The sequence below is a fragment of the Orbicella faveolata genome, unplaced genomic scaffold, assembly GCF_042242905.1.
Source record: "Orbicella faveolata isolate gen_17 unplaced genomic scaffold, um_ofav_v1 contig_2, whole genome shotgun sequence".
NCBI lineage: Eukaryota > Metazoa > Cnidaria > Anthozoa > Scleractinia > Merulinidae > Orbicella > Orbicella faveolata.
This window is the reverse complement of record NW_028301547.1, coordinates 6,162,433-6,190,000: the sequence shown is the minus strand read 5'-3', so window position 1 is coordinate 6,190,000 and position 27,568 is coordinate 6,162,433. Positions and strand designations below refer to the sequence as shown.

General features: G+C 37.3%; 2 protein-coding genes and 1 pseudogene across 4 annotated transcripts in view; 2 read left to right on the top strand and 1 right to left on the bottom strand.

Moving 5' to 3' along the window:
* Nucleotides 1-14,080, top strand: part of LOC110061401 (uncharacterized) — a 14,576-nt gene extending 496 nt beyond the window's left edge. The window contains exons 1-4 of one of the 3 annotated variants that reach the window (XM_089290155.1): nucleotides 1-90; nucleotides 436-555; nucleotides 2,964-3,031; nucleotides 13,926-14,080. The exon at nucleotides 1-90 is cut by the window's left edge and continues 496 nt beyond it. In XM_089290155.1, the coding sequence (XP_089146281.1) occupies nucleotides 473-555; nucleotides 2,964-3,031; nucleotides 13,926-13,987 (213 nt within the window). In that variant the 5' untranslated portion in view covers nucleotides 1-90; nucleotides 436-472 and the 3' untranslated portion in view covers nucleotides 13,988-14,080. Of the gene's footprint in view, nucleotides 91-203; nucleotides 556-2,963; nucleotides 3,032-10,183; nucleotides 10,769-13,925 lie in introns of those variants that run through there. The other 2 variants (XM_089290153.1, XM_089290154.1) reach the window with 2 other exon arrangements.
* On the top strand, nucleotides 6,539-10,188 carry LOC110061400 (uncharacterized; annotated as a pseudogene).
* Nucleotides 11,364-12,126, bottom strand: LOC149111706 (uncharacterized). Its single transcript, XM_089290626.1, has one exon. The coding sequence runs from the start codon at nucleotides 12,006-12,008 to the stop codon at nucleotides 11,364-11,366; it is 645 nt and encodes a 214-aa protein (XP_089146752.1). The 5' UTR covers nucleotides 12,009-12,126.
* Nucleotides 14,081-27,568: the final 13,488 nt, after the last annotated feature.

Sequence of the window (27,568 nt, the reverse complement as noted above, 5' to 3'; positions counted from 1 at the left end):
TCTTCTCCTGATCGTTGGTAACGGCAAATTGGGGAAAGAACAGATCCTCAGATCAGATCTGAATGTTTGTCAAAGGTATTGTCCAAGAAGGTGCGTGATAGTTATGGTCCCGTATAAAATGACTACTTCTATATCTAGTTCTACTACTATGTGTAAGCCTTAAAAGAGCACTTTCGATATATTAATAGCTCCGAGGTTTTCAGGACAAAATTCTATATTTAGTGGCGTTTTCTCTGCGTCCAAGTATTTTTTTGAGAATTGGGGGACAGGAGAAACTTTAAATAAAAATCAGTTTTTTTTCCTTAAAGCCTCGGGTCCATGTTAAAATATTGATAGATCAAACGTGGCACATTAACAGAGTTATGTTATGCAAATCCATACTTTTTGTTTTACCAGATTCATGTATATAACAAAGCCGTTCATTATTTTTTTTAGAGACCGCAGAATAGGCCAAAAGAAAGGAGAGCGGTTGATGAATTCTGTACCGTCTTGCCATATTTACTTAGTAGAGGAAATAGGGAAAAGATCAAAGATTACCGCAATTCCTCTAAGATGGTAAGAGGTTCGTTTCAGAATACCGTCAGTAAACTAAAAGCTAAAAAGAACAAACATTTCAAGCAAACATCCCGAAATCATTCGGAAACTGGTATTTGTTTTGCCTTCTGGCTCTATTATTGCAAAAATATTTTGACACAAACATTTAGCAGTGACCTATTTCGATTGAGTGCCAGAGATGCAAAAAAAAAAAAACAAACAAAGGATGTGAAGCCTTCATACTAACAGACGAAAATGTCACACAAGTGGAAAATAAATGACCCAAAAGCGCGTTATCTACCGATCGGATGTTTTATGTCTTAATTTATTCTGCCTCATATTGTGTTGTTTGGTTTATGTTCCATTAGTCTGAACAAATAACCCCTTTGATATGACTCAGCTTCGCCTGAAGCAAAATTCATGTAATTAAAGCGATGGTACTGTTTTATAACGAATATACATTAAATCTATAACAAACACGTTCGGGAGACCCGAACCATAATAATCTATTTCAATAATTTCTCCAATCTACTTTTCGTTAAAAAAAAAATTTTTTAAACTGTTCTGAAATGGTATTTATGCCACACTTCTATGCGTAAAATACATTTCTATTTACAGTTTCGCGAAAAATCGTTTTGACAGAGTTAAGATGAATCTCTTTCTTTCTTAGATAAAAATATATATGGCTTCACATCGGAAAAAATGCCCTCATTATGACAAGCAAGTCTACTTAGATATTTTTCCGCGAAACGGGTCGAATTATAATAATTTGGCATTTGTTAGAGATTTTGAAAAACTTGTCAATAAATTAAATTGATGGATTAGAGATGATTTTTTGTCGCGATTGTCAGAAACTAAACGATATATCGAATTGACCGCCTACCTTCTAGTTATAATTAATTATATATTAATTACAATTTTTTCCTACGATCTTTTCTCTTTTCCGTATATTTACATGACTGGTTTTTATATATGTAGCTGTACTTTAAACACTTTTAGATTACTTCTGATCATGCGAAAACACGAATCAGGATTTACCCAGGTGTTTTTTTTTTTCGGCCCACATCTCAGTGAGAAGATCAGCTAACACGTAAAAATCGATTGATCGCGACTTGCTGCGAGACATCCCACGTAAGAAAGGAATACGCTATTTTCACTAGCTAATGACAGCTTTACGTCTTTTGCGAAATTTGTTATTAATTCGAAAAGTCTTTTAAAAAACTAGCGCAAGAAAAGCACATAATGTCTTTTGAATCAAAAAACGTGGTGTAAACCGAAAGTTGGTTCCAAATTTGTCTTAAGGAGACTGGAAACAGACAAAACTTGGTTGCCATAGAGATTTCGAATCACTTGAGGTAAACCTTGGGAAAAGTAACAAATTTGGGTCATTGTTGTTTAACATAATGCTAAAAATCTAATGTTTGGTGTGGAAAACAAAACATTTTGTCGGAGAACAGCTGACGCCTTCCTCTCGTTTCTAGAGCAACTGGATTATGCCCTGATTGCTAATTACTGGAGCTGTTAGAGAGGAAAGTAATAGAAAACTACGATAACAGTTTGCATTACGCTGCCTTTTATTATTGCCAAATATGCCAGTCAGCAAAAGCTGACGAAAACTCATCAGACTCCTGGTCAACTACACTATACCTATAAACATTTTAAACAAAAATGTTGAAGATTATCGAAAACAACTGGTGCAATTGCTCAAGGTACCGCCAGCCATAACATTTTTCGCTTTTCTCGTTAGGGGGACACTAATACGTCGTTACAACATTCCCCTCCCCCTCAAAGGACAACATAGCACAGTTCTTAGTTCTCAGGTACATTAACCTTCATAACAGACACATGCAAAATATCTCTGGACGGTTGCAAGTCCAGTCGTTACCCAAAATATTGTGTGTAGCTGTAAGAATCAAATAGTTGCAATCTACAGGCTTACCAATTATAGATAAAGGTGTCTATTTCTGTGGTGCAGTGTTGTGGTTACACGCCCTAGAGGAACTTTGCATGATGCACAAGCTCTAATCACTTGAAACACGAGCAAAACGAAATTGCAAATTTAAAAAATAAAGCCGGCAAAGAGCAAGTATGAAGGGGAAAAATGTATGTAGCATTGTCATGTAAACATTTTGAAATGTTTTTGATCGAGTTTATGGCCGTTCAGCGGGTTATATTAAAAGTACCTGCCAAAAAATATTTTCTGTGTGACACAAAGTTATTTTTGTTTTTTCAAATACATGCTGACAACCAAAAATATTAGTTGTTTTAACATCTAACAGATCTAAATTTAGCCAATGATAAAAGACGTATTGGGCTCAACAGCCAATCAGCATTAACTATTTTTGCCTGAAAAGTGAGTCCAGCTCAATATATTTCGAGTATTACAACTTTTTCAGTTTTAAAACGTTTTTCAAACTTTTCATGTACAGGTTCTTATTGAAGCGTAAACTCATCCACCACTACAGTGGCATGCACACCCTTGGAAGTGAAATAAAAGGTATGTCTATGCATTGCTAACCAGGAAAGAAAATAAATTTTCCAGAGTATACGTGATAATTAAAAATATATATATAGCTGCAATCAAACAAGATAGACGCAACATTATTTACAGGGAAATTTCCGTCTGCAACGCAAGCTATGTTGAAAGAATGACAGGCGGACGGAGTGAACAGAGATTTGGGGAATTGATGACTGTAGCCGAAATTTGACAGACATTATTTTTGAGTTGCTTCAGGCCATGATAGAAAATATATACTTCAGTGCGTCCATCGTCCCAAATTAAAACAGTCAGTAGGGGCTTGCACCTGCAAGGTATCCAACGCTATGTTAGTACTTGAGGTTTATTTTCTCCCAGTAAAGAATACCAGAAAAAAATATGGAGTGGTTTCTTGGCAATGCCATCAAATCATGCTGTCATTTTAAATGCGATCTGACGAATTATCTTTGCGAATTTCCATTTTAGAGAGATTGAATGTAAATCTTCTACGCTCATGCAAAATATGTGTTTTTTTCTTATCCTAACCAATTTAGATTTGTCAGTATGGTACTCACCTATAGGTTGTAAAAATAATTCAATCCTCTCATGTATCAATATGAATCGACTAAAGATACATTTTTCATTAATTTTCATGATTTCTTCCTGTTTATACTGTCGTAACGAAGGCTTTAAACTGTTCCAAGTGTTTCTTTTAAAATAAAAACACCCTTCAAGTATTTTAAGAAGGAAACAAGTTGTACATATATTGTTTTAGTTTACTTACCTTTTATTTTCACATGCGAATGTTGAAAATAACATGATTGTTCTCAACACCGACAAATTCGTTTTCTTCTAACATCCACCAACGTTTGTCTCAATACTCACTTAATGCAAGGCTCGTTTTGAAAAACATAGTTAAAATTTTGCGTTGCAAAATAAGACCAATAAATTTTTCGTGACTTCCTCATCTTTATGCTGTCATAACGATGGCTTTGAATTGCTTCAAGTTTTTCTTTTAAAAATCAAAAACCGCTTTCAAGAAAAGAGGGGTAAAAGTTTTTAAGGAAAGTCTTAATCAAAGCAGACCCACGTAACGAAAGTTGTAAATTATATTGAGATCGAAAACTGGCTTGGATGACAGATTCAGTGGAATGAAACTTTCTTCGATTAAAACAATCTCATTGCAAAGGCAGTTATTTAGAATAAGCAGAAAATCCGTGAAGCGAAGGGAGAATTGCCAGTACTCAGGCTTTAGTATAGCTACGTTTTTTGAGAAAGTCCTATAGTTCCGTTACTTTATTTCTTTAAGAAGGTACTTTTAGGGTTGTATCACAATGTCGTTATTGTTGGTTTTTCCCGATTCATCGAACAAATGTAGAGACAACTAACGCATTTAATAACTTAAATTCATTCCTCTTCCTCGAAAGTAGGATAAATATTGACTTTATGGGACAACACCATCAAACTAAGAAGCTCACAAAGCGGTTGTAATCAAAGACCGTCCAAAAGTAAATTGCAGCATAATTTGTGACATATAACACGCCAGAGACACTGACCTTGCAGACGAACTTGAATTTTAAACCAAGCTTAAAATTAAAGAGAAAATGTAAGAAATATAAAAGGGTGTATCTTTTTCCTCGTTGCTGTGTTGGACGAAACTTAAATTACCTTCAAAGTATTTTCTCCAAATTACACGAGACAACGATTTAACTGACACTCATATTTTTGCTGCTTATAACTTACTTTTTCGATGCGATGACATAAAATAACTCATTAGTTAAACATTTAAGCCTGTAGACGGAGTGAGAGGAAAGTGATTGACTAAGAAATCACAGACTATACTTTGTTGAACAGAAAATGAAAGATGTAGGTGAACTTTGGACCTATTATAGTTTACCAAGGAGTAATGAAGAATACAAAAGCAAAAACCGACACAACGTAGGATGATTTTTTGAAGGTGTACTATATTTCGGCTGGCCAAACCAGCCTTCTTCATTGTACCTGAAGAAGGCTGGTTTGGCCAGCCGAAATATAGTACACCTTTAAAAAATCATCCTACGTTGTGTCGGTTTTTGCTTTTGTATTCTTCATTTTATATGTAAAGCCGATTAGATCACTATTGATCCAACGTATACCAGCAGGATCATCGTTCCGGTTGCTTGCTTAAACATTTTATACCAAGGAGTGAATTGGAACGAATAGACAAATTGAAATGAATAGACGAATGAACAAACAGTATGTCAATCAAAAACTCAGGCCACGACAATTTGGAACGGCAATACTGATCCCTATCAGTGAACACCTTCACTTAAACCATGCGCAGCTTTAGACATGTCATCTCGTCCCACGGCCCGCGCGTTTTCGGTCACATCGAAAACCGGAACTACACAATAATGGTTCTGGTTTGATTGTGCATGCGCTCTAGTTCAGTAAAGGTCTTCGAACATACGTGGAGAGGGTAACCGCTGGGAAGTAAAAGGCTTACCGCTTCTGATAAGTAAGACAATTGAAGCTTCACCATCGACGCTACACAATGAGGCCATTGCGTTTACAATGTTCTTCTTGTGAATTGATCTTAAGGAAAGTGGAAATACCTACATGGGCGCGAAGTCACATCGTCAGAAAGCATTACCCTAAAAGAAAACATGGGAGATGGTCGATGTTTTGTGAAAAAAACATGCCGCGTCATAGGTTTTTCAATGTTGTTATTGCCCTGCTTCGATCAGGCCGTTTGATGGCAAGTAAGGACCAACACCATGATGACCGCTACATCTACTTTTACACATTCCGTTCTAATGTTGGAGTATTCCCGAAAGGACATGGACGTTTTGGTGAAACAAAGACGATCAAAATCGTTACTTACTACTCGGAATGTCGAGAGTGTGGTCGTCATTGGCCCAGTAAAGTGGTAACAAGTTTTCCATGTAAAAAAAAAAAGCAAACAGTTTGTCTGACCGGCAAAGACGGTTACAAACGTCGTGAGATTTAACGCTATAGACTTAGAGGTTGACGAGCTAACCAAACCAAGCGATTAACAGCCCTGAAGACAAAGGCGAGTCAAAAGAACTCTCTAGTTGCTGAAAATCCTACTGGCTGTTTCCTTGTGATGTACTGACCTCTCCACAAAGGTTTTCAGCTTCCAGTGACTTTGATTTAAAAGTGAACTTTCTTTCATCACTCAAATAACATAATTTTCATAACATAATCAAGAGCTAACGCAAAAAATGGGGTGCTGCCTCCAGGTTATGACATTCTTCTATAAACTTGATTAGATGTAATTATAATGGCCCTCTTTTCACAAGTTGGCTTCATTCAACTATGGTGGTATCCATGAGACCCTGCAAAGCTAGGATACTAACTACAAAAGAATGCAAAAATTGTAAAGGAATTTTAGTTAAGTACCAAACAGCCTGTTTGATGATCTTGCAACTAAGCCTTCACCATCATCGCACAGTATATATAATTTTTATTGTCGCCAAAAGCCAAAGAATGGCTGGCAAATTTATGCTTTTCAGTGCTACAATGCCAAATAGCGAGTACTATTATCGGTTAGTTACAAATAGTTTAGAAAAAACTACTGTGTTTACGTGTACCTCTGACTGCCTTTCAGGAAATTTATGTTCTTTTTGAAGCCATCTAATCTGTTTTGAATTAGTCTTCTTCCCCTTTGTCGGCGTTGCAACCCTAAAAATTAAATTTTCACTGTTGTTCAGTTACGAGGGGAGAGAAAGGTAACCAAAATAATAGAATAACGGAATGTATAACAGATAAGCAACCTTTCTCCTTTCTATAAGGCGCTCTTAAGGTTTTCACAGTGTTCCAACGAACTTTTCCGACAATTGTATGTAGGTTTCTTGACAAATAGCTTTTCCTTTCATCCTAAGAGATCAGTGAGTAATGTCTCAATGTAAAAGTAACTCAATGGCGAAAAAATACCAAGAGATTGTTCTTTACTTAATTTCTCAAGTGTTCCTGTCTCCTGAATTACCTACAGAGGGATTTCAGTCGATGGCCTTTTTATTAATAGTGTTTTTCATGTCTAGAATTATATGGGGTTACTTTAACCTAAGGAAAGTCAGGAACCCGCTTCTTTTGCTCAGTACCTAGGGCTGCATTTTGCCAGGCTGCACCAACAGTTCTATGATACAGTTCAGTAGTACAGAAAGGCAGAGAAGAGCTTTTTTCTAAGAGAAAACAGAAGCACAGGTTAAGTATGTAAGTCTTCTATTTGTCTTCGATTCCTGGTTCAAGAAACAACGGTGTAGCCTCTTAACAAAGTGGTGCTAGATTCTGAGGGACAATAAAAGATTAAATCGATCCCAGATTTGTACGAAATGAAATGTCGTGATTTATCTTACCCTGGTCTACTCCAGGAGTGCTACAACGTTGATTTAAAGATATCTGATGAACAAATAAAGGTAATTGAACGGAACACTGTTGATCAGGCTAAAGGAGGTGCCTTTGTTAGACACAGAGCTGGAAGGATAGGTGCTTCAAAATGCCATGCATTGAACCACACAGATCCATCACAGCAATCGCAATCTTTGATCAAAACCGCATGTTATCCAAATATTCTTCGTTTTAGTACAGCAGCCACTAAACATGGATGTAAACACGAAGCGCTAGCTATTGTAGTTTATGAAAAATCCATGAAAGAGACTCATGCGAACTTTGTTGTCACCAAATGTGGTGCATGCATGCAACCCCAGACTTTCTTTGTGAGTGTGACTGTTGTGGATAGGGCTGTGGAGAAGTGAAGTGCCCCTCCTGCATCGAGGGGCTTGAGTTTGACAGTTATGTGAAAATGAAAGCCTCTTGTTTAGAGAAACATGGAGATGAATTTATGTTAAAAAGAGAGCATGACTAGAGCTTACTTGGATTTCATTGTGTTTGCCACAGATGGAGCATCGCATCGGTTTGTGAAGCAAAGACTACTTCCAGACATTGAACACTGGGAGACACAAATCCCCAAGCTAGAGACATTTTGGAGAAGTTGTAATTTGCCAGAAATATTAGCTCGCTGGTACACTAGAAAGATGGACTTGAAATCTCAGATAAGTCCAAGGGAAAGTCGGCTATCAGGTGATTGCTACTGCAGACAAAGCGCAAATGAAGGAACAATTACCTGTGCTAATCTTGAACGCAGAGTGTCCACATTTCACCCGTCTTGCTTGTGTATTAATAAACTGAAAGTACCAAAAGTCTGGTACTGCCCACATTGTAGAAGGTTACCTCAGTTTACAAGAGCAAATCCAAGAAATTGCCAGATATGAAAAATCAGTACTTGACTGAGGCAGCAAAGCTGGAAAAGATCTGCATATGCTAAAAGAAAGCTAAACCTAATGAAAAGTCATTGAAATGTCACAATGAATTATGCTCAAGAGGGAAGTTTTTTCATCTGACATGCATGTCATACAAACGGTATCCAAGCAATGCTAACACAACCTGGGTTTGTAGTAACTGCAAGATTGCCACACCTGAAAGTAGGCCATCAACACCTGTCAGCATGGATTCAGAGATCCTTAACAGCAGGCCATCAACACCAGCCAGCAAGGATTCAGAATCCCTTAACAGCAGGCCATCAACACCAGCCACCCTGGATTCAGAGACCCTGAAAAGTAAGCCATCAACACCTGTCAGCATGGATTCAGAAATCCTTAACAGCAAGCCATCAACACCAGACACCCTGGATTCAGAAACCCTGAAAAGTAAGCCATCAACACCAGCCAGCATGGATTCAGAAACCCTTAATAATGGGCCATCAACTTCCACCTCCATTGGCTCACAAACCTTAACAACTGACCCAGAGGTTTCATTTATTGGAACAACTATTAACTTCAATGTTGATAAGACAGGTTCACTCGGAAGTTTGACTGACAGGGATTTTGCAATTATTGCGAATCCTCATGGATGGTTAGACGGAGCAATAATACATCAAGCACAGCTTTGTTTAAAAAAACAGCTGAATCCCACCATTGAGGGATTTCAAAGGCCAACCCTTGGTCTTTGCAGAAATTTTGATGTTGTTGGTGAAGAGTTAGTTCAGTTATTACACACTGGAGGAGACCATTGGGTTTGACTCAGCTCAATAGGATGTACTAAGGGCCATGTTAGCTTATATGATAGCCTTTTCCACGATGTTATTTGCGATGACATTGAAGAGCAAGCACGAGACCTTCTTGGTAATGAGTTCAGGAAACTTTCAGTTGTCTGTGTTCAGCAACAACTGAACAGATCTGACCGTGTTGTGTTTTCAATAGCTTATGCTACAAGCCTTGTGTTCATGGATGACCCCAAAATGAAACAGTATGACTTTCCAAAAATGCGTGGGCACCTGATTTAATGTTTAAAGTCTGGTGAAATGGAGCAATTTCCTACCATTCCCCTTCCTTAGAGACTAAACTTAGGATTGTTTAAGTAATACCAATTACAGTCAATCCCTCAGCCTCACTGTCATAATAATTTTAAATTACCAAAAAACTCACAGGGATTTGTTACAAAAATATCAATCTTTAATGGATTTTCACTTGCATGTGGCATTCTATACTTGATCACTAGGCATTATTATTGTTAATTAAAACTAGACTGCAAATACTTTCTCTTTGCTTCGAATAAGTTGGCAAATTTATTTTCTCTTTGAAATGAAGTTGATTACTTATGAGGATTGTTGAATACCGCTGACCATCAGCTTCTGAGAAATCGAAAACGAATTGATTACATGTAAACAAAAGCACGACACAAGTGTCTGCTTAAAAGGTGTGCACCTACAGGAGTCAATTCTCCACTCGAGAAACTGAAGGAACACGATGTAAGCAGTATAGTCATGCATGTCTTACCTAAGTTAACTTTTACCAAATACAATGTGATGGAGTTTACCTTGGAAACAAAGAATCATTACTTCAATTACTCATGCAAAGTTAGAAATTCAAACACTGAAACTAGAGGTCAGTTTCGTAATAGAGTGTGTAAATAATGTCATCATTTGTTTTCTTGAAGAGCCAATGTCATCTAGAATGCACCCGGTGCTTGTGTTACAATAAACCCAATGGCATGCAAAGCCTCGTGGGTAACATTGGTTCACTTTAAGTATTGATACTTCACGATTTGACCCTTTAAAGCAGTTTTGCTATGTGATCATTTTATTCACTCTCATAACCTTTTCTCTTGTTTCAGTAATTGCACTGCAAGGAGAAATTTGACTTTGATCACAGAGGGGACTTCAATAGCTTAGATTAAATCATCTTGTGTTTTTGCTTTTAGACTAATTAGATACTTTTCACTGAACTTTGTGATAAATTCATTTAAAAATAAAAGCAATAGAGAAACCTTTTGTAAAAAAAAAATATCTATGTGTGTAGCTCAAATCTATTACATGTGGGTTTCCTGCACTATGATTTTACTACTGAGAAAGCACATGTCAGCAAGCACTGTCTTAACCACCTGATGTCATGGTTTTATGTCCCAACATTGTTAACCAACAGTCCACAAACTTGCTAGATGGCAAGTGAACAATTCAACATCTAACTGTTGGTACACAAATGTTTTACCAAAAAACTGTCCGTCCCAATGACAGTTGCTTAACGCTTTAAATTTTCATGAAAATGAATGTTGGCAAACAATAATGAAAAAAGTAAAAAATATTATCTTGAATCTATTGCAAGGGGTGCTCCCCCAATTTTCCGTGTTATGCCTGCAGTGAGGGAAGGGTACGGCCATATGAAACAGACTGAGACTGAGGCACTGGAAATTCCGAATCAAACCCCTGAAGGAGACGAAACTGAGTTGCTTAAGCTTTTTTGACCCCCAAAATAGCAAGACCAAGCATTTAAAATTAACAATCCTAGGTGCGACAAGCTATCCTGTCTGTTTCATATGGGGGCTTCCCCACCCCATGCAATTGTGCAAAACAGTATAACAGCATTTGTATCAACAATAGTCTATGAATCACAGTCCAGGACAATGGTATTGTTAAAATTACCATTTTTAACAAGTGCAAAGAAACTTTATTAATATCTGTGACTATTCTCTCTTTGTGCAAAATTGTTTTAACTTTGAAATTGTTAAATATCTGAAACAAGGTACCAGTACAATGTATCTCTTTATGTGTGGTTCCACAAAATAGCCATACCCACCCAAACGATGATCACTGAAAATTCCGAGGGCAGAGGGGGGTCCCAAAAGCCAAAATTCTTATGGAAAGTATGAAGCGTAACTGGAAATTTCAGAGTGGGTGGGGGGGTTCAAACCAAAAACCCATCCTTGGGGAAGGTATGGAAATTTTCTGGCACCAGACATTAAAAATTACAAAATTAGTGCCAACGGGAAGAAAACCTTCACAAGAGTATTGTACCCTTTAATCAAAAGGTACGATAGGCTGGCAAAGGTTCACCAGGGAAGAGCACACCGTCACGATCCTATGAATCGAAGGAATTTGGCTCTCCTGATTGCATGTGAGAAAGTCTGTAGGTAGTGTGCTTTGAAGAATTGTATACTTTTGTCTGAGGATGCCAATGACACGTTCCACGTGAATGCGGACATTGGCAATTTTACGAGTTTTCTCAACATCTAGAGGATCGAGCTGGATTTTATTTTTTGTGAATGCATGGATATTAAGTTCAACTTGGCGAAAACATACTTCTTCGTGGACAGTAAATCCTCGGTCTGCAAGGACAAGATCCCCAGGGGTTAAGTTGTTCAAAAATCCACAGTTCTCTGTCAAAAATGTGTCAGATGAACGGCCACCCCATGCCTCACTCACAAATGAAATGGGACCTTGAGGGGTTATGCCAATCAAGACTTTGATTGTGCTATGATGCTTGTAATTTGAAAACTTTTGGGCTCTTACCAATAGATTCGATGGTCTGTCAATGAATACTTCAAAACAGTCGCTGATAACACTTGTTTTAAGACCGAATAAATCGTTAAAACACCTTGGCATTGTCCTTTGTAGTTGTTCTCGATCTGGCCAGGAAATTAATGGTGATAATGTCACATCCATTACAGTCAACCAGCTGACAATAATTCTTGAAACCACTGTCCTAGATACATTAAAGCGATATGCAAGGCCTTGATGTGGTACACCGAGACGTAATTTTACGAGAACAAAACAAGCTCCTGAAATTTACTCAGCAGAAGTGAACGTCTGGTCACACGTGGTGACACGAAGGAGAAAGTTTTCTTTAATATCTCCAACGAGGGCAACCCGGTATAAAAACGCACTTTCTCTTGATCTCCTTCAAAGTAATCTTCTTCAAAAACATTGGATTTTTGTGGCAGCCACGGTTTTTGTGTTCTAAACATGTAGTCACACTCCCCTGTCTGAGTGCTGCACGATCGACTGTAATCCTCTGCACCGGTCTGCGTTGAGGCATTGTTTTCAACAATCTCTTCCTCATCCGCTTTCCAGTTTCTCCAGCAGTTTCTCCTTCATCCACCTGTAAATATCTTTCATTCGCTCTCCAGGCTCATCCACCTTTATAGCTTTCCTTTTCATAGCTTCCTGCTCCTCACGTTCTCTTTCGCGTTTTCTCCTCTCGGTAATCCTTTGAGCTCTTTGCTGTTGTTTTTCTTTCGTCTCGTCAGATTCCTTTAGCTTGTCGTGCCCAAGATGCAAACTAGGGACCCAGTCTGGGTTGAATCGATCCCACAAGTATGTTGCTTTTCCCGAATGAAAGTGAATCCCGCAAACACGCTCGTTCTCTAGAATCGTCTCCGTCAAGTCAGCTCCACTAATAGCAGCTAACCACCGAGTTCGCCTTTCGGTGGACAAGATCTCGGTCTCTTCTCCTTGACTTGTGACAATTTTTGGCACCCGACAGAAGGTCAAAGGTCTGGATTCTTCTTTTTGTTTTTGGAACAGCCAACGACGAGGCAAAACGAAGGCATCACTCATGAATTTACGCTTTCCGATTACAACAGCCTACCAAATGCGTTATATTTTCACTCCGCCAACATGGCGACCACAGAATTTCTCTGACGTCATAGTCATGTGACCGCACACACACTATTCCACAAAAACGCATTGCAAAGTCAAAATTCGCGTTCGCGCCTTACGTGAGAGCGCTAGTTCATTGTATTCCCCATCAATTCAAGCGAAGCGTACAATCAGGAATACGCAGATGTTGTTGCATGGTGAATTGCAGTATTGAATTGAATTGATACGTTTAGCATCTTATAAACTGCACAGCCGCGAAGACAACAATGATCAATGGCTGTTGCATAGAAAAATAGGTTCCATGGAAGGGAATTTGAGAAAAAATTGGGTAAACCATTTTTTCGTCCGGTGGGAAAAGACGAAAGTTTACGAGTGGATGACATCTCCAGTGTTGACTAAATTAGTGCCACTTGCAGTTCACAGTAGTGTCAGTTATTTAAGTTCTTTGTATAATAAATTGCCTTTGGCATAGCCTGATAACACCCAACCCTTGATTATTCTGGATATCAACAAAAACGTAATCCAAAGATTGTCTATGATTTCACCGCGTGAGGGAACACCCTTTTAAGTGTAAGTGGATTTGGGCTGCTACGTAAGTACTAAGTACTGCTAAGTACTAAGTTTAAGTACTTTACCTATATAGGCGGCACCATGTGAAATGTCCAGTGTGCTGCAACCCTGCTTCACCAGCAGTAATCAATGACCCTTCCCTCTTTCTTCCCTGTAGTGATAAGAAATATCCATACCCACTCAAAAAGGCGTTCTAGTTTCTGATTGGGCTCAAATTTCGTTTGTGGTAGGGGTACTTGTAGGGATATTATTTTCTGGAACTACACTTCCTGAAAGAAACCTCCAAAAGGAACTGACATTAACTAAGTACAAAGTTAAATGAAATACCCACCTCCCTGCATGGTGGCTTTGTGATTTATTGATTTATTGATAGCTTAAATAATGTTATTGTTTGTTCCTCTTTCCCTTTAGATTTCTTCCAGTGGTGGTGCATTTTGAAGGACATATTTATATTGCAAACAAGCTGCCATTAATCACATGACTGGGGAGTATCAACAGCCCAAGATACAGCTATGCTAGCCATTGTCTATTTTAACAATGATCAATAAAACTGTTTCTTGCCGTTATTTTCGATATTGTAATGGTAACAGTTTATATCAATCAGTTGTCTGTACCTGTCGGTATGTTTCAAAGCATGAATAATTTGCAATTTAAATTTCTTAAATGGTTGCAACCATTCACCCAATGGATGTTTGTGATTGCTATTGTTCGACTGGACAATTTTCTCGTTGCAACAAATATGAGATATTTAAATATTAAAATAGTTTTTTTTATGACTGGGCCTAGATGAAGAGGAACAGGCTGTTTATTAAACAGTTTTCCGACAGCTTTACTTTTACGGATCAATACTAACACTCTTTATCCGGTGATGCTACAATATGGGTATCACGCAAATGCTTGATCATTGGTGCACCTTTAATGGCAATCTTTATGGCTTAATATGTTACCAAGCAACAGTACAAACATTAAGTTGACATTTTAACGTGGCACTGAACCCCCTCCTTAGAATTTATTAAAACTTTGCAAAAAGTTGCATTTTACCATGCTTATCACAATTCGACAATAAAAAGTGATGACCATCGCGCTCGTTTATCTGGCACTAAGAGCTAAAATTAAAGGTGTTTTCAGCAGGTTGTACTATTGCTATGGTAACTTTTTATATAAAAAGGACCAATAATTGGACATTTGTGTGATACCATTATTGTAGGATCATGTGACAAGGGGGTTGTATTGATCCATCAAAGTATAAATTATGGAAAAAACAAGAAACTTCTGTTAGCCAGCTGAGAATACAAGAAAATACATAATCCACTTATTTGTTCTAAATTGCAAGAGAAAAATCATACAGCCGCTTTCAAGTGACTGTCGTAAAGCAACTGGTTTTGCATAGCTACGCTGACCGTTTGACCTAAAAAACTCGCGCCACTTTGTCATCCAATCAGAAGTAAAACCAAAACCAATCGGGATTCGCTTGCACTTTTTTTCCCGCGCTTCGCGTCAGCTGCATTATTTGCCCCGAGTTTTGATTCTATTTACTGTGTGATTGACCAACGAGATTACCTTTGGTGTGATTTTATGAGCATGCAATTGAATAGTCAGGCTGTGATGTCGATCGAAACAAGAAGGCACGTCGACATATTTTTCGAAACATGGAAATAGAAACGAAAAACTGAGTTAAATATACTAGGAATAAGGCATGAAGCGTAGTTTCAATGTTGGTTTAAAATTGTAAATATCTACGAGATTTTGTAGACCTACGTTCTTGTTTGACGTCACAGCCTGACTAGTGCCAGGTCCTAAACACCGTGGTTTCTGATCCAACCGGAAGGGAAAATTCCCGTTTTCAGATGGCTAAAACGCGGTGAATACGAAGCGATGTCCATTCTCCATTCTCAGACAGATCGCTTAGCAGTTTAAACAGTTACATGAACATTTTGGCTGCGAACATAATATTCTCTAGAGTTTTTACATTTCGACTTATTCAGTATTTATTTCGGTAAGTCAATAAAATGGTTCAATTGAATTGAGAGCGGAAAAACAACTTGATACATGGCGTGGCACAGTAAAAATATAACCGACCGAAAAAACAACGATATTTCTTTTAAAAAGTAAGGGCTATAAAATAATTGGGCCTCTCAAGCGGAGAATTTTGACAACGCGAAATGCAAGTGGAACCGGGCTCAAAAATCGTCATTTCCTGTCACTTTATTCTGATTGATGAAATGGCAAAATTGAGATTAAAAAATCGCCCTTTGGTTTGTTGTCTAGTGTTATCAAAATATACACGTAGGGGCCAAACCACCCCCTAATGTTTCATGAAGGCTATATTTGCTTGGTTTATATATTTCTGAACCAAGTTTGGCAGCTTTCTTTGTTCTCCAGTTTATTTTAATTTGAAAGTTGTGACAAAATGTCAGATTATGACGTCATAATTGATGACGTCACCAAAACGTGCTATAATTTTTTGTAAAATCTGATAAAAAGATTGTCATTGAAAAGGCCTTGACTTGAGGAGTAAAATGCCGGAAACCGTTTTTTGCTATGATGATTATTTTTCGAGGTATGGTAAGTTAAATATTTTTTTGTTGTCCCCGCCGGAATTTGCTTAACCATACTGTCCTTCTTAAGTCAGTCTCTCTGGTTTATTTTTTTCAGTTTTATTCTAAGAAGGCTAATAATCTAGAAAAATAGAGAGCTTGATGTTGTCAAAAATCGCATGGTTTTAGAAATTTGATTTTCGGCTTTGTTAGGATGGTATTAACAGTAAAAAAACGGGTGACGTCACAGGTTATGACGTAACAAAACTAATTTTAACGCAATAACACTAGAGGGATAATTTTTTATCTCGATTTTCTTCTTTATTTTTGCTTTAGTCATCTGGCACATCACATGTGCAACATAGCTGCATTTGCTGGACAAAATTACGGCTCCAATTTGGGGATTTTTCTCAAGGGGGGGACCCCATATTTTTTGTAGAGTTATTTTTCATATTTAAAAATGCCATATTTCATTTAATTTTTGTGATATGGACAAAATTTTTTCGGGTTTCAACTCCCCTTGATGTGCTCTTTCGAACACATTGTAAAAAATATGCATGTTAAAAACTTGAAAAGTGGCAAAAAACATGACTTCATCACTGTGACGTCACAACTTTGACATTTACTGACATTTCTCACGTAAATATAATTGGCAATAGGTCTCCTGCTCATCTGCCAAGTTTGGTGCAGAAAGAGTCAATACTTTTTAAGTAATGCGAAATAATGTGAAATACCCAAGAACTGACGAAACATTTGGGGGGTGGTTTGGCCCCTACGTGATAATGCAGAAAAGAGAAAATTTACTTCTTGAAATATAAGTTAAAAAATCGAGATACTGAAATTATACAAATCAAATTTGAGACCACTAATACAACTGAGCTGAATGGCAATTTCGTGTCACGGGCATCGGATATTCGCGAAAAGAAAAGAAAAGTGCAGAGTCGGCTTTTCTGAAATCACTTTAGCTGTTATGTTACGTTACGTTACATTACGCTATGCTACGTTACGTTTTGTTACGTTATGTTACGTTACGTTATGTTATAAGCTAGCAATATAGTAACGCTCTCAATTTAGCCATTTCTTGCACACCGAATATTAATGTGGTAAAATAGGCCGAAAAATAAGAAAAAACGAAAATATTATGTTTTCGTGATAAAAACTAACGCTGTAAACGAACGACGTTTCGACAGTATCAAATGGTATCTGAGATAATTTGGATAAATTTTTTTCTTTTCTTCTCCTGTTGAAATATCTAATTTCTTGCCTTTGACCTAATGTATAAATCGATGCCGCTTCATAAGCTTTTCCTCCAGAACTTCAAATTTCTCTGTAACAAATTTGCTCTGAATACCCTAAACAAACAATAACTGTAAAAGTTCTCCCACGCTCATTGGACAATTTTTATCGTCAACGTAGTATGTTCACCCATGACTGTTTAGTCGACCGCTAATGGTGTGACAACGTTGGTGGTCTAAGATAAAAGACTGCTAGTTTCCATTTATGATAATCCTTTTGGTAGCAACAGAAGTTATGCTAAAATGGAATGTGTACGTCAAATTTGCACATATTGAACACGGAATAATGTCTGTTTTAAACGCCTTAAGGTGGCTGCCAATAGTTTCCAGCACTTATACTTTGACGGATCAATACTACCGCTCTTTGTCAAGCCATTTCAAATTTTCCAAAACTTTAAAATGATACTGAACGCTACTTACAGAATTTTTTAAGCCCAACACAAACTAAACATTTCATCTTAAACTGTTTATTACAATTCGGTAATTAAAAAAGTGGGTCTCGCTGAGCCGTTTTTCAATTATAAACTTAAAACTTAAATTAAGGGTGTTTTAAAAGGCCTCATCGCTGCCATGGTAACCTATTATGCCAGAAAGATGACACAGTTTGTTTAACAATGATAGGGTATTTGTGAGATACCAGTATTTTAACATCCGCGCTTGATAAATTGTGGTAGTATTGATCAGTTAAAGTATAACTGCTACAAAGTGCTGAAACTGTTAGCAGCCATCTTAAGCCAGAAGCCATTTTCCAGTGAGTTAGGAGGTCTTTCGATTGGTAAGTTGGCTATTAATGTCCATTTCGGGATGTAGTTTTATGAAAGAGTGTTGTGGTTAATTTTTCCTGCACCAATTAGAAAACAAAATGGCGTGCTTTTTTTGTTAAAAGACTTTCCTTAAACATTTTCCCTATTAATGAAAAAAAAAAAAATTGCTACTACCTCAAGCTGGGCATAAAAGTCATTTTTAGTATTTACTTGAGGGTGTTACATGTAATGAACTAAACGATGCGGAAAATTCATAATTTTTTCCTGCCATTTTGGGACTTAAGAATTCTTTGATTTCGCCACAGCCCAATACTTTGAGCACATTATTTGTTTTTGTTTTTGTTTCCTCTTTTTTGTACTTAATATGTTCTGAGAGACGAATTAGTCCTGAGCTAGTATTATGATGGAAATAATGAAATATCGGATCGGACAAAGGAACGCAGTCGATGAATCCAATGGATAACTTGTTGAGAAGAAACTAAAGGCTGCTTTCTATAGATCGCTGTGATTGTCACGGAAAAAGGTCAGAGATCCTTTCAACTACTGGTATTAAAAATGATTGCTCGATCTCTGCAATTCTTGAGAACGATAACTGCGATCACTAGAGAGTGGTTTCCATATCATCGCAACGATGGCAGCACATTACTTTTCTTTTTGCACCGATTGCGGCATTTGCGTCGGTTGAAAGCAACCGTAAAATAATAAATCTTTGGCACTAAAATGTGAAAAAAAAAATAAGTCGCTTAGCTTTCAGCTCCAACTGAAAGACCATGCTCACATGCACAATAGTGCGCATTACGAATTGAATATTAATGTTGATGTGAGAGCTTAGTGTTGAGAGGCTTGTAACTGCTGTGTGGTGTCGCACGCAATTTGCTATCAATAAGGGTACAGATGTATAAAACTTGTTCAGTTGATTACTGCGGCTACTATAACTTTTAGTCACCAAAGCTAACTGAAAATTGGACCGTCAGGTCAACAATCTAACTACTGCTTGTGCACAGTGAGTGCAAAAGGCCTTTTATTTAAGTACAGTGACTTCGATTTGCGATCGCCTTCGAAATATCTAGGATGGCCATCGGAAGTCTCCGAGTTTCCTCGTACTAACTTCGGAAATATTCTCATACGGGATACTTTGGAGATAATTAGTTCTCTTCTTCTTCTTTAGCTACTTCATTGTCTCGCCTTTGACCTAATGTGTGGAATGATGCTGTTTTCCAGTTCCACATAATCCACTCCGTTTGCCCCCAAATTTCCCATAAACATTTATATTTAAATACTCTTGGGAGGTCTGCATATTCCTAAGAGAATTTCACAACAATAGTTTATGCAAAATTTTTGTGGCAAACAGGGTGAATTATGGGGAATTTCAAAAATAGAGAATCGAGGAATTCAAAATTCTCTACGATCCTCATACGCTGTGAATTTCCTACACAAACAATTACTGCCAAATTTCTCGTGCGCTCATTGGCTAATTTTTAACGTCAGTGTAGTATATTTACTTATGACCAAAGACTTAAGCAACAGAAGTCTGGTCATTGTCATGCTTAAGGGTCCATTAACCGATTCATGCGCGCGCTCGCGCGCGTTGCTAAGGAGGTGAAATTTCACTTCCGGTCACTTACGTCAGCCTGAGCAGGGAAAATAAAAACAACTCAAAAACTTGCAAATTCGCGTACATTTTAGATGTTTTTCTTTGTGTTTCGCAAAATGCAAAATAAAAGAAGTACAAGCAAAGACAAAATAAGAGAAAGACAGAAAAACAAGAGCAATAGAAAGAGAAAAACTAACTCCGTGTGGCTTTGTTTGATCTTACTGAAGTGTGCTGGTAGTGTAAATTGCGCACGCGCTGATAGGGTAACTTCCAATAGATATCAGGCGCACTTCCGGTTTCTTTAAATGCTAAAGGAAACGCGGTTTTTCATTAAATCCAGCCTTCTTCGACGAATTTCGATTAAAGCCAACTTGGCAACATAGCTATGCATTCCTTTTTCGAAATCATGCTTTTTTCAGAAAATTACGAATTTTTCAAAATTTTGAAATGCTCTCAAAATCTGACCTTTTAGAAATGAAACAATATCGATGCATAGCGTAATGAGGATTTAAATTAAAATATTAAATCAATGAAAAAAATCCCGAGAAAGTAATTTGCCTGGGAGCCTTTGCCTTTTTTCTGTATTAGTCACATGACCATGGGCGTGGCCTGATGACGTCATAACTAGTGTTACTGGTCATGAAAAAGTTGAAACACATGAAATAACTCTGAACTAACTAAAAATGAGGAGGTTAGATGAGACTAAATTTTCCTTAGCAACGGCTCGAAAAGATCGGTTAATGGGCCCGTAAGGGAATGTTTGCGTCGAATTTGTACGTAATGAACACGGTATACTGTCTGCTCTAAACTCCTCAAGACATCAACCATTTTTCAGTGAATTAGTAGGCAAGTTGTCAATTGATGTCCATTTTGAGTTGTAGTTTTACAAAAGACTGTTGTGGTTAATTTTACAGCCGTTACGATCGCTGGAGAGTGGTTTCCTTTAACCCGATTTTATCAACGATCAATGATCAATTAACGATCGCAGAGAATCTTTCCTTTTGCAACGATGGTAGCGATAATACGCGTGTGCAATTGAGTCAGTTAAAACAAACGTGAAATAATATATCTTTGAATCTAAAATATGAAAATATCTAAGCCGCTTGCTTTCATTTCCAACAAAAATTTCATACTGTCACAGGATGCAGTGCAAATTGAATATTATTATAACTGTGACAGCTTAGAGCTGAGGAGGTTTGCAACACTAGAACAGTAGAGTAGAACTCCACAGGACTGGACACTATTTAGTAGCCAGAGTCATTTCCTGCAGTCTTTTCTCGTTTCTGAATATAGATTTTTGCTTTCTTAGATAAAGCTGTAGCTAAATTTAGTTTAGATTCCATATTCAGGATTATGTGGACAAACACACCAACAAACTACATCTTGGATTTTAAGGAAAACCGTCCATAAATATTACAGTAATATGAACACTTAGCATTTTTTTGTGGTAAAAATAAGAAAAGGGATCTTCAAATGCTGAAAAGATTGAAGATGTAAAGATGCTAAGCCTTTACATTAATTCAAGGGCCCTTATTCTATTGTTATCACAAAAAAAAAAATAGAAAAAGCGCCAGTTGTTCATGGCTCAAATGGCCGCACTTCAAATCAGTGCTAAAACTCTTTAAAAAGATACGCACGGTACAAAACCGAAAATTGTGGCCAAATTTGGGAAGAGCCGTCAAAAACTTGGTTGCCACGGAAGATTCAAGTCCCTTGAATCAAGTCGCTCTTATCTTATCTATAAATTAAATTTTTAGCTTCGATTTAATTTAATAACAAACAATTTTCTTTCTTAGATAAAGTTATTTGCGCTGCAGTGTACGGCTAAGCGCCCCAGGAGAGCTTAGAAGCTCTGAAAGAGTGAAGAAAAGCATATAGAAGAAAGTCCTATTGGGTGTGTTCTGCTAAAAGCGAGCGCCAATAACAAAAGTTTCTGTGAGCGAACATTGTAGAAGTTAAACCAATGCATAATTTAAAACATATCCGCACAACAGGCAATAGATAAAGCTGTGAGCCCAGAGAAGGGTACTCCTAGTGCTGAGAGACTGACACTTGTGAATTTCATTTTGGCATGATTCTCTATATTTTCAGAGAAGAGCTCTTATGTTTTACAAACTAATAACTACAAGTTACTTCAAATATTTCAATTTTTATCCCTTTAAATTGTTTAATCGACCATTTTAGAAAGTTTCACAAACGTTTAACTTTCAGATTCATGTTGAAACGTAATTTCGACAACCGCTACAGGTGTATTCATGGATTTAGAAAAGGAACAAGAGGCATGTCTAAGTATTTTTAACCAGAAAAGGGGGGCAACTACAAATTTTCTGAAGTGTAGTTTCAAATAGAAGTAAATAAATAATAGATTATAGAATTTACGCCAACTTTTCATCCATCTGTGTCTCAAGTCTCTGCGGTAAAGCGAAACATATCGCAATCGATGTCTTTTTGTTGACCTTGTTTTCTGTAGCTTTGCGTGACACTTTGTTCAGTCGTTGAGTTCCCGAGCTACTACTGGTGTTCTCAACAACCTTCTTGATACGGGTAACTTTTTGAAATCGAAAACTTTTTGAACCTGGTGATGACAGCACGATTTTCATCTTCTATCAGCCCTCTTAGATTTGACGCGAGAAAAGCAAAAGTTAGCTTCCATGCACAAGTAACTGATAAAGGTGTCCTTATAATATTGCATAAAAAATGTACAAAGCATTGCAACAGACGAAATTTCAAAATTTAGATCATTTTTTTCGAAACATTTGGTTGCCATAACAATGTTATCGCGATTCTATAAACAAAGAAATGTCATGCAAATTCTCTTTTCCAGATAGATTTTAGTTCAAGTCAAAAAGTCTGGTAGTAGTTCCTTAAGATAGAAAGTTTTAAGAAGGAATCCATCAGAAGTTTGAGTAACAAGTGGACAAAAACTTTTTACCGCGATTATTAAGGTATTATTATTATTGCAAAATTCTGTGCGACAGATTTTGAAGTTCACATGAAGCATTTGAAATTGCTGATGGAATGAAATTAATGATGAAATTCTCCACAATATCTCTGAGCTTTGACATTTATTTTCTCAAGTTTCCATGGGAAGTTCTTTTCCGTGTTATTTGTATCTTTAGCTTTTAGAAAAATGCAAAAAGGACTGTAATAATTATTCTCGTACAGGGTTTTTTGTCCACTAAAAACGGAAGTTGCTCGATTTCCTATCGGATTTTGTCTTGACCGTTTCGGTTTCCGATTCTCTTGGTTTGAGTGCAGTTTCAGCTAGCACGTATAAATTTGTCAGTGGTTTAATCTGCTCCCGTGCCCGGTATTAACCTAAACAACAAGCGAACGGGAATTTGCTTGAAAACAACAGAAGTTTTTCTGTGTAATTTTAAGTCGGCAGCTGAATAAAAAAAATAGGCCCGGAATGCGTGCTGAGGCATCGGCTGCAACGGAAGAAAAGGCGCGTATCCAACTCTCCGCGTCTGTCAGCCCCTCGCTGGAATCTATTCCACATTTTAAAATAAGTACTTGACTAAATGGCTGGAAAATCGCAAGTTGAAAGAGTCACGCACGTGACTCCATGACAGCAGTTGGTGAGGCAAAACGACTAAAATCGTCTTCTCGGTGTGTGCTGTAAGTTAAGAATCCTCCTTATCGGCCCTTCTATTTACGCTGCACGGTTTGCGCTTGGGCGATAAATCGAAGAGGAACTTAACTTACAGTTACTAAACATACCTGTAACGTACAGTGCAGACCTCGAACTCGATTAGTTAGGGTTTTTATAGTAACGTTTCTGTGCAATTCAGAGACAAAAAGATGGTGGTGGATTGCGGTTGACTTTGTGACCGATATAAGGAAAACGAAATTCCCATTCCTGACCACTGAAATTTTGAATTTTTTAATCATTACTTTAAATGTTTATGTGATATATACTATCAATCATACCTTTAAATTTAGCACTGATGGTTTTAAGATTTGAAGTACGTAACCTTTGGGGACAAGCGTCCCCTGGCATCCAATTCTTTGTAAAGGTGTCAAAATATATATATTGCTTCACACCGAAAACAATACCGTCACTATGACAACCAAGTGTACTTACTTTTCCGCGAAACCGGTGGAATTGAGATAATTCGCATACTACCAGATTGCGAATTAAAAACCAAGAGCGAGTATCAAGGGGAAAAAAAGGATGTATTATTGTCATGTGAAACATTTTGAAACGATTTTGATCGAGATCATGCCCGTTGAGCGGATTATATTAAAAGCATCTGCAAAATAATATCTTCCGAGGGCAAAGTTTTGTGTTTCGACATGCATGCTGACGGACAAAAACTTATTTGTTTTAACAACCAACGATGGCATTAATACGATGGCATTAACACTCATTTTTTATAAATCATTTCTTATACATTCAAACCAAGAATAGAGTGAAGAGTCAGCAATAAGGTCGCACTTGGCTTCATTAATATAATTGGATGAATCAACAAGCGAAGCTACAGTCTTTTCCCAAGGCTAGTAATGCGATCGAAAATAAAATAAATTCACTGCCACTTACTGAAGTAGACAGGAGTATTTTTTTTTCATGTATCCGAGTACTTCTTAATTGCTTTTCGCCGGTCCTAGACAGATTTGCTAGCACAATTCTGTTGAAGAGCCTCCATGGTCCAAACCTTCCACCGAGGTTCTTCGCAAATAAACATCGTAACGACCGTGGTTTAACTTCTTAAGTATGTAACAAACAGACAATTTACTGCCAGATGTTCTCCTCGATGTTAAAGGGAGTGATGAACCTTGTCGTTAAAGGCAAGACATGTCGAATATCTTAGATGGATGCTTCGGATTATAAAGGATTGTAGAGCGAAACGATCGACGCCAACAAATTGTTGGATTCTTAGCTTACGAAAAATCGGCTAAGCGCGCATTGCATGCCGGTCGACAGAGAGTCATAAAGACACGCATTATAAAGCATATCGCCACCCAAGCATCGATGACAATGAATCCTTCACATGCACAGTGTTCCTCTTGTGAATCCACCTTAAATCAAGTAAAAATACCTGACCGGGTACGGAAGCATGTCATCGAAAGGCATTATCCTTTTACACTTCATGAAGAAATTGATCCGGAGCGATCGCTGTTTTTTGAAAATGCTATATCACCGCAGAGTCTCTTTAATAATGTTATCATTCAGCTTCGATCCGGTTTGCAAGCAAGTAAGAAACAAGGCCGTCGCTACATCTACCACTACTCATTCAATTTTCCAGTTGGAGTCTTCCCTAACCAACAAGGAGGCTTCTGTGAAACTAACACGATAAAAATCGTCTGCGAGTACACTATATGTCAACAATGCAATCGACATTGGCCAAGCACAGTGGTTACAATTTATTCATGCATGAAACCTTTCATCTGAACACGAAATACTTATAATATTATGTAAGGAGTTCTGGTTCTGTAGGCTGAAAGGTTATCAAGCTAACCAAATAGAACAACTGATAGCCATAAAGACAAAGACGAGTCGAATGGAACCTCGGCTTGCTGAAAATTTCTGATCAATGTTCACTTACGACGTGCTGACTTCTCCATAATGTTCTGCGACTTCTAGTGGCTGCTTTGTAAATTCTTGATAGCTAACCTTGTTGTTTTGGATGACAGAACTACACCATTTCCTACAATCTATCCACTTTTCCGTACAAATCAAATCAAATTTGAAGTCAATTTTTCTTTTAGCTAACTCAACTGATCGAATTATGGACAACAGACTACAACATCGATAAATCAAAACACGTTTAAAAATAAGGAAACAGGAAATAGTAATAGTAGTAATTGCAAGATTGTCAGCATCATATCCAAGTAGCAAAGCTTATTTAATGGATGAGGCATACAGAGTAAAACGAATTACTTTAAGATAAACAGTATCTCTTCATATGCTTGGCTATAAATATTACGTAGAGTTGTCAAGCATAGAGTTCTTAAGGGCTTTACGAAAGATTGAAAATGAATTTGACTTACTTAAATTCGTTGGCAGGGAATTCCAAAGATGAGAACCATGCAGTAAGTTCTAGGAAGCGTTATCCAAATTGGGTGTTATTCACTGAGTTTACGTAAAGCATCCCAGTACACGATTGTCGTGTAGGATAGGGATGAACTCAGGATGCAACATGAAAATAGTTATTGAAACATGGAGGTAGCGGTCCACAACATAATTGATAAACGGTGGAGGGTACCTGTGATCTATAAGAATATCATTTAAGGTTAAATAGGTTGAAATATTGGAATTGAGGTTCAGAATGAAATCTAGGTTAAGAAAAAATAAATAAATTTCAATTGCTTTCTGTTGTATAACAAAAAATGGTGTTAAAAATAAAGGAAAATTTAAACCAGCTTCTAGTGACTAATTTAAAAATTATTCACTCTAATCTTGCTGCTGTGGTGACAGAACTACAGTATATGCTACAGTCTATCCACTTTTCCATAGAAATCAAATCAAATTTGAAACCACTTTTTTCTTTTATCGAACTCAGCTCAGCTAACTATAGACCACAAACTACCAATTGATAAATCAACACACATTAAAAATAAGGAAATAGGAAATATTAATGGTCAGTATTAATAATAAGAAAGTTAAGGTCATCCAAATAGCAAAGCTAATCAAGTGGATGAAGCACACAGAGTAAGAACAATTTCTTTAACATGAAAAGCATCTTCGTGTGCTAGACTATAATTAATATGCATCATTGTCAAGCATAGAGTTCGTAAGGGTTTTACGAAAGATTGAAAGAGAATTTGGACTAGCAATATTTGTTGGAATTGTTGTAATTACAAAGGCGAGAACCAATAGCTTTAGGGAGCGTAATCCACACTGGCTGGTATCCACTGAGTTTACATAAAGCTTTCTAGCGCACTATTGTCTCGTAGAATAAGGATGAACTGAAAGGGAAAATAGAAATAGTCGTTCATACATGGAGGTTGTAGTCCGCATGACAATTCTTATAAAAGGAGGAAGGTACATGTACCTGTGATTTAACAATTTCACTAAGGTAAAGTAAGTTAAGAGATTGGAATGGAGGTTCAGAATGAGATCTAGGTTAAGGAAAAGAAATAAATTTTAATTGCCTTCGTTTGTATAACAAATAATGGTGCTACAAATGAAAAAAAAAACAAAAAATTAAACCCCAGACATGGACACTTAAAGTGAGGAAAGGATAAATAAGAGAGTAAGAAGGCATTAGAAGAATGCTTCTATAGACAAAATGCTCGCTTTACACAAGACACCCACAGTTATTGAAAGTTTAGGACAAAGTTCCTTGATATGATTACGCTGCCTACGATTATTGTCAAATATGCCAGTCAGCAATAGTTGTCGAAACTCATCAGACTCCTGGTCAACTACACTATACCTATAAACATTTCAAAAAAAAAAAAGACGTTCAAGATTAACGAAAAAAAATGGTGCAATTGCTCAAGGTACCGCCAACCATAACATTTTTCACTTTCCTCGCTAGGGGGACACTAATACGTCGTTACAACATCCTCCTCGCCCTCAAAGGGCAACATAGCACAGTTCTTAGTTATCAGGTACATTAACCTTCATAACAAAAAACATGCAAAATCTCTCTGGACGGACTCTCACTCGGTTGCAAGTGCAGTCGTTAAAAAAAAAATTGCGTGTGGTCATAAACATCAAATAGTTGCATTCTACGTATATACCTTAATCTTCGAATAAAGCAGGCTTACCAACTGAAGATAAAGGTGTCTATGGTACAGTGTCATGGTTATGCTGCCTAGGGGAACTTTGATGCAAAAGCTCTAATCACTTGAAACATGAGTATTACGAAATTGCAAATTTAAAAAAAAGAGCCGGTAAAGAGCAAGTATGAAC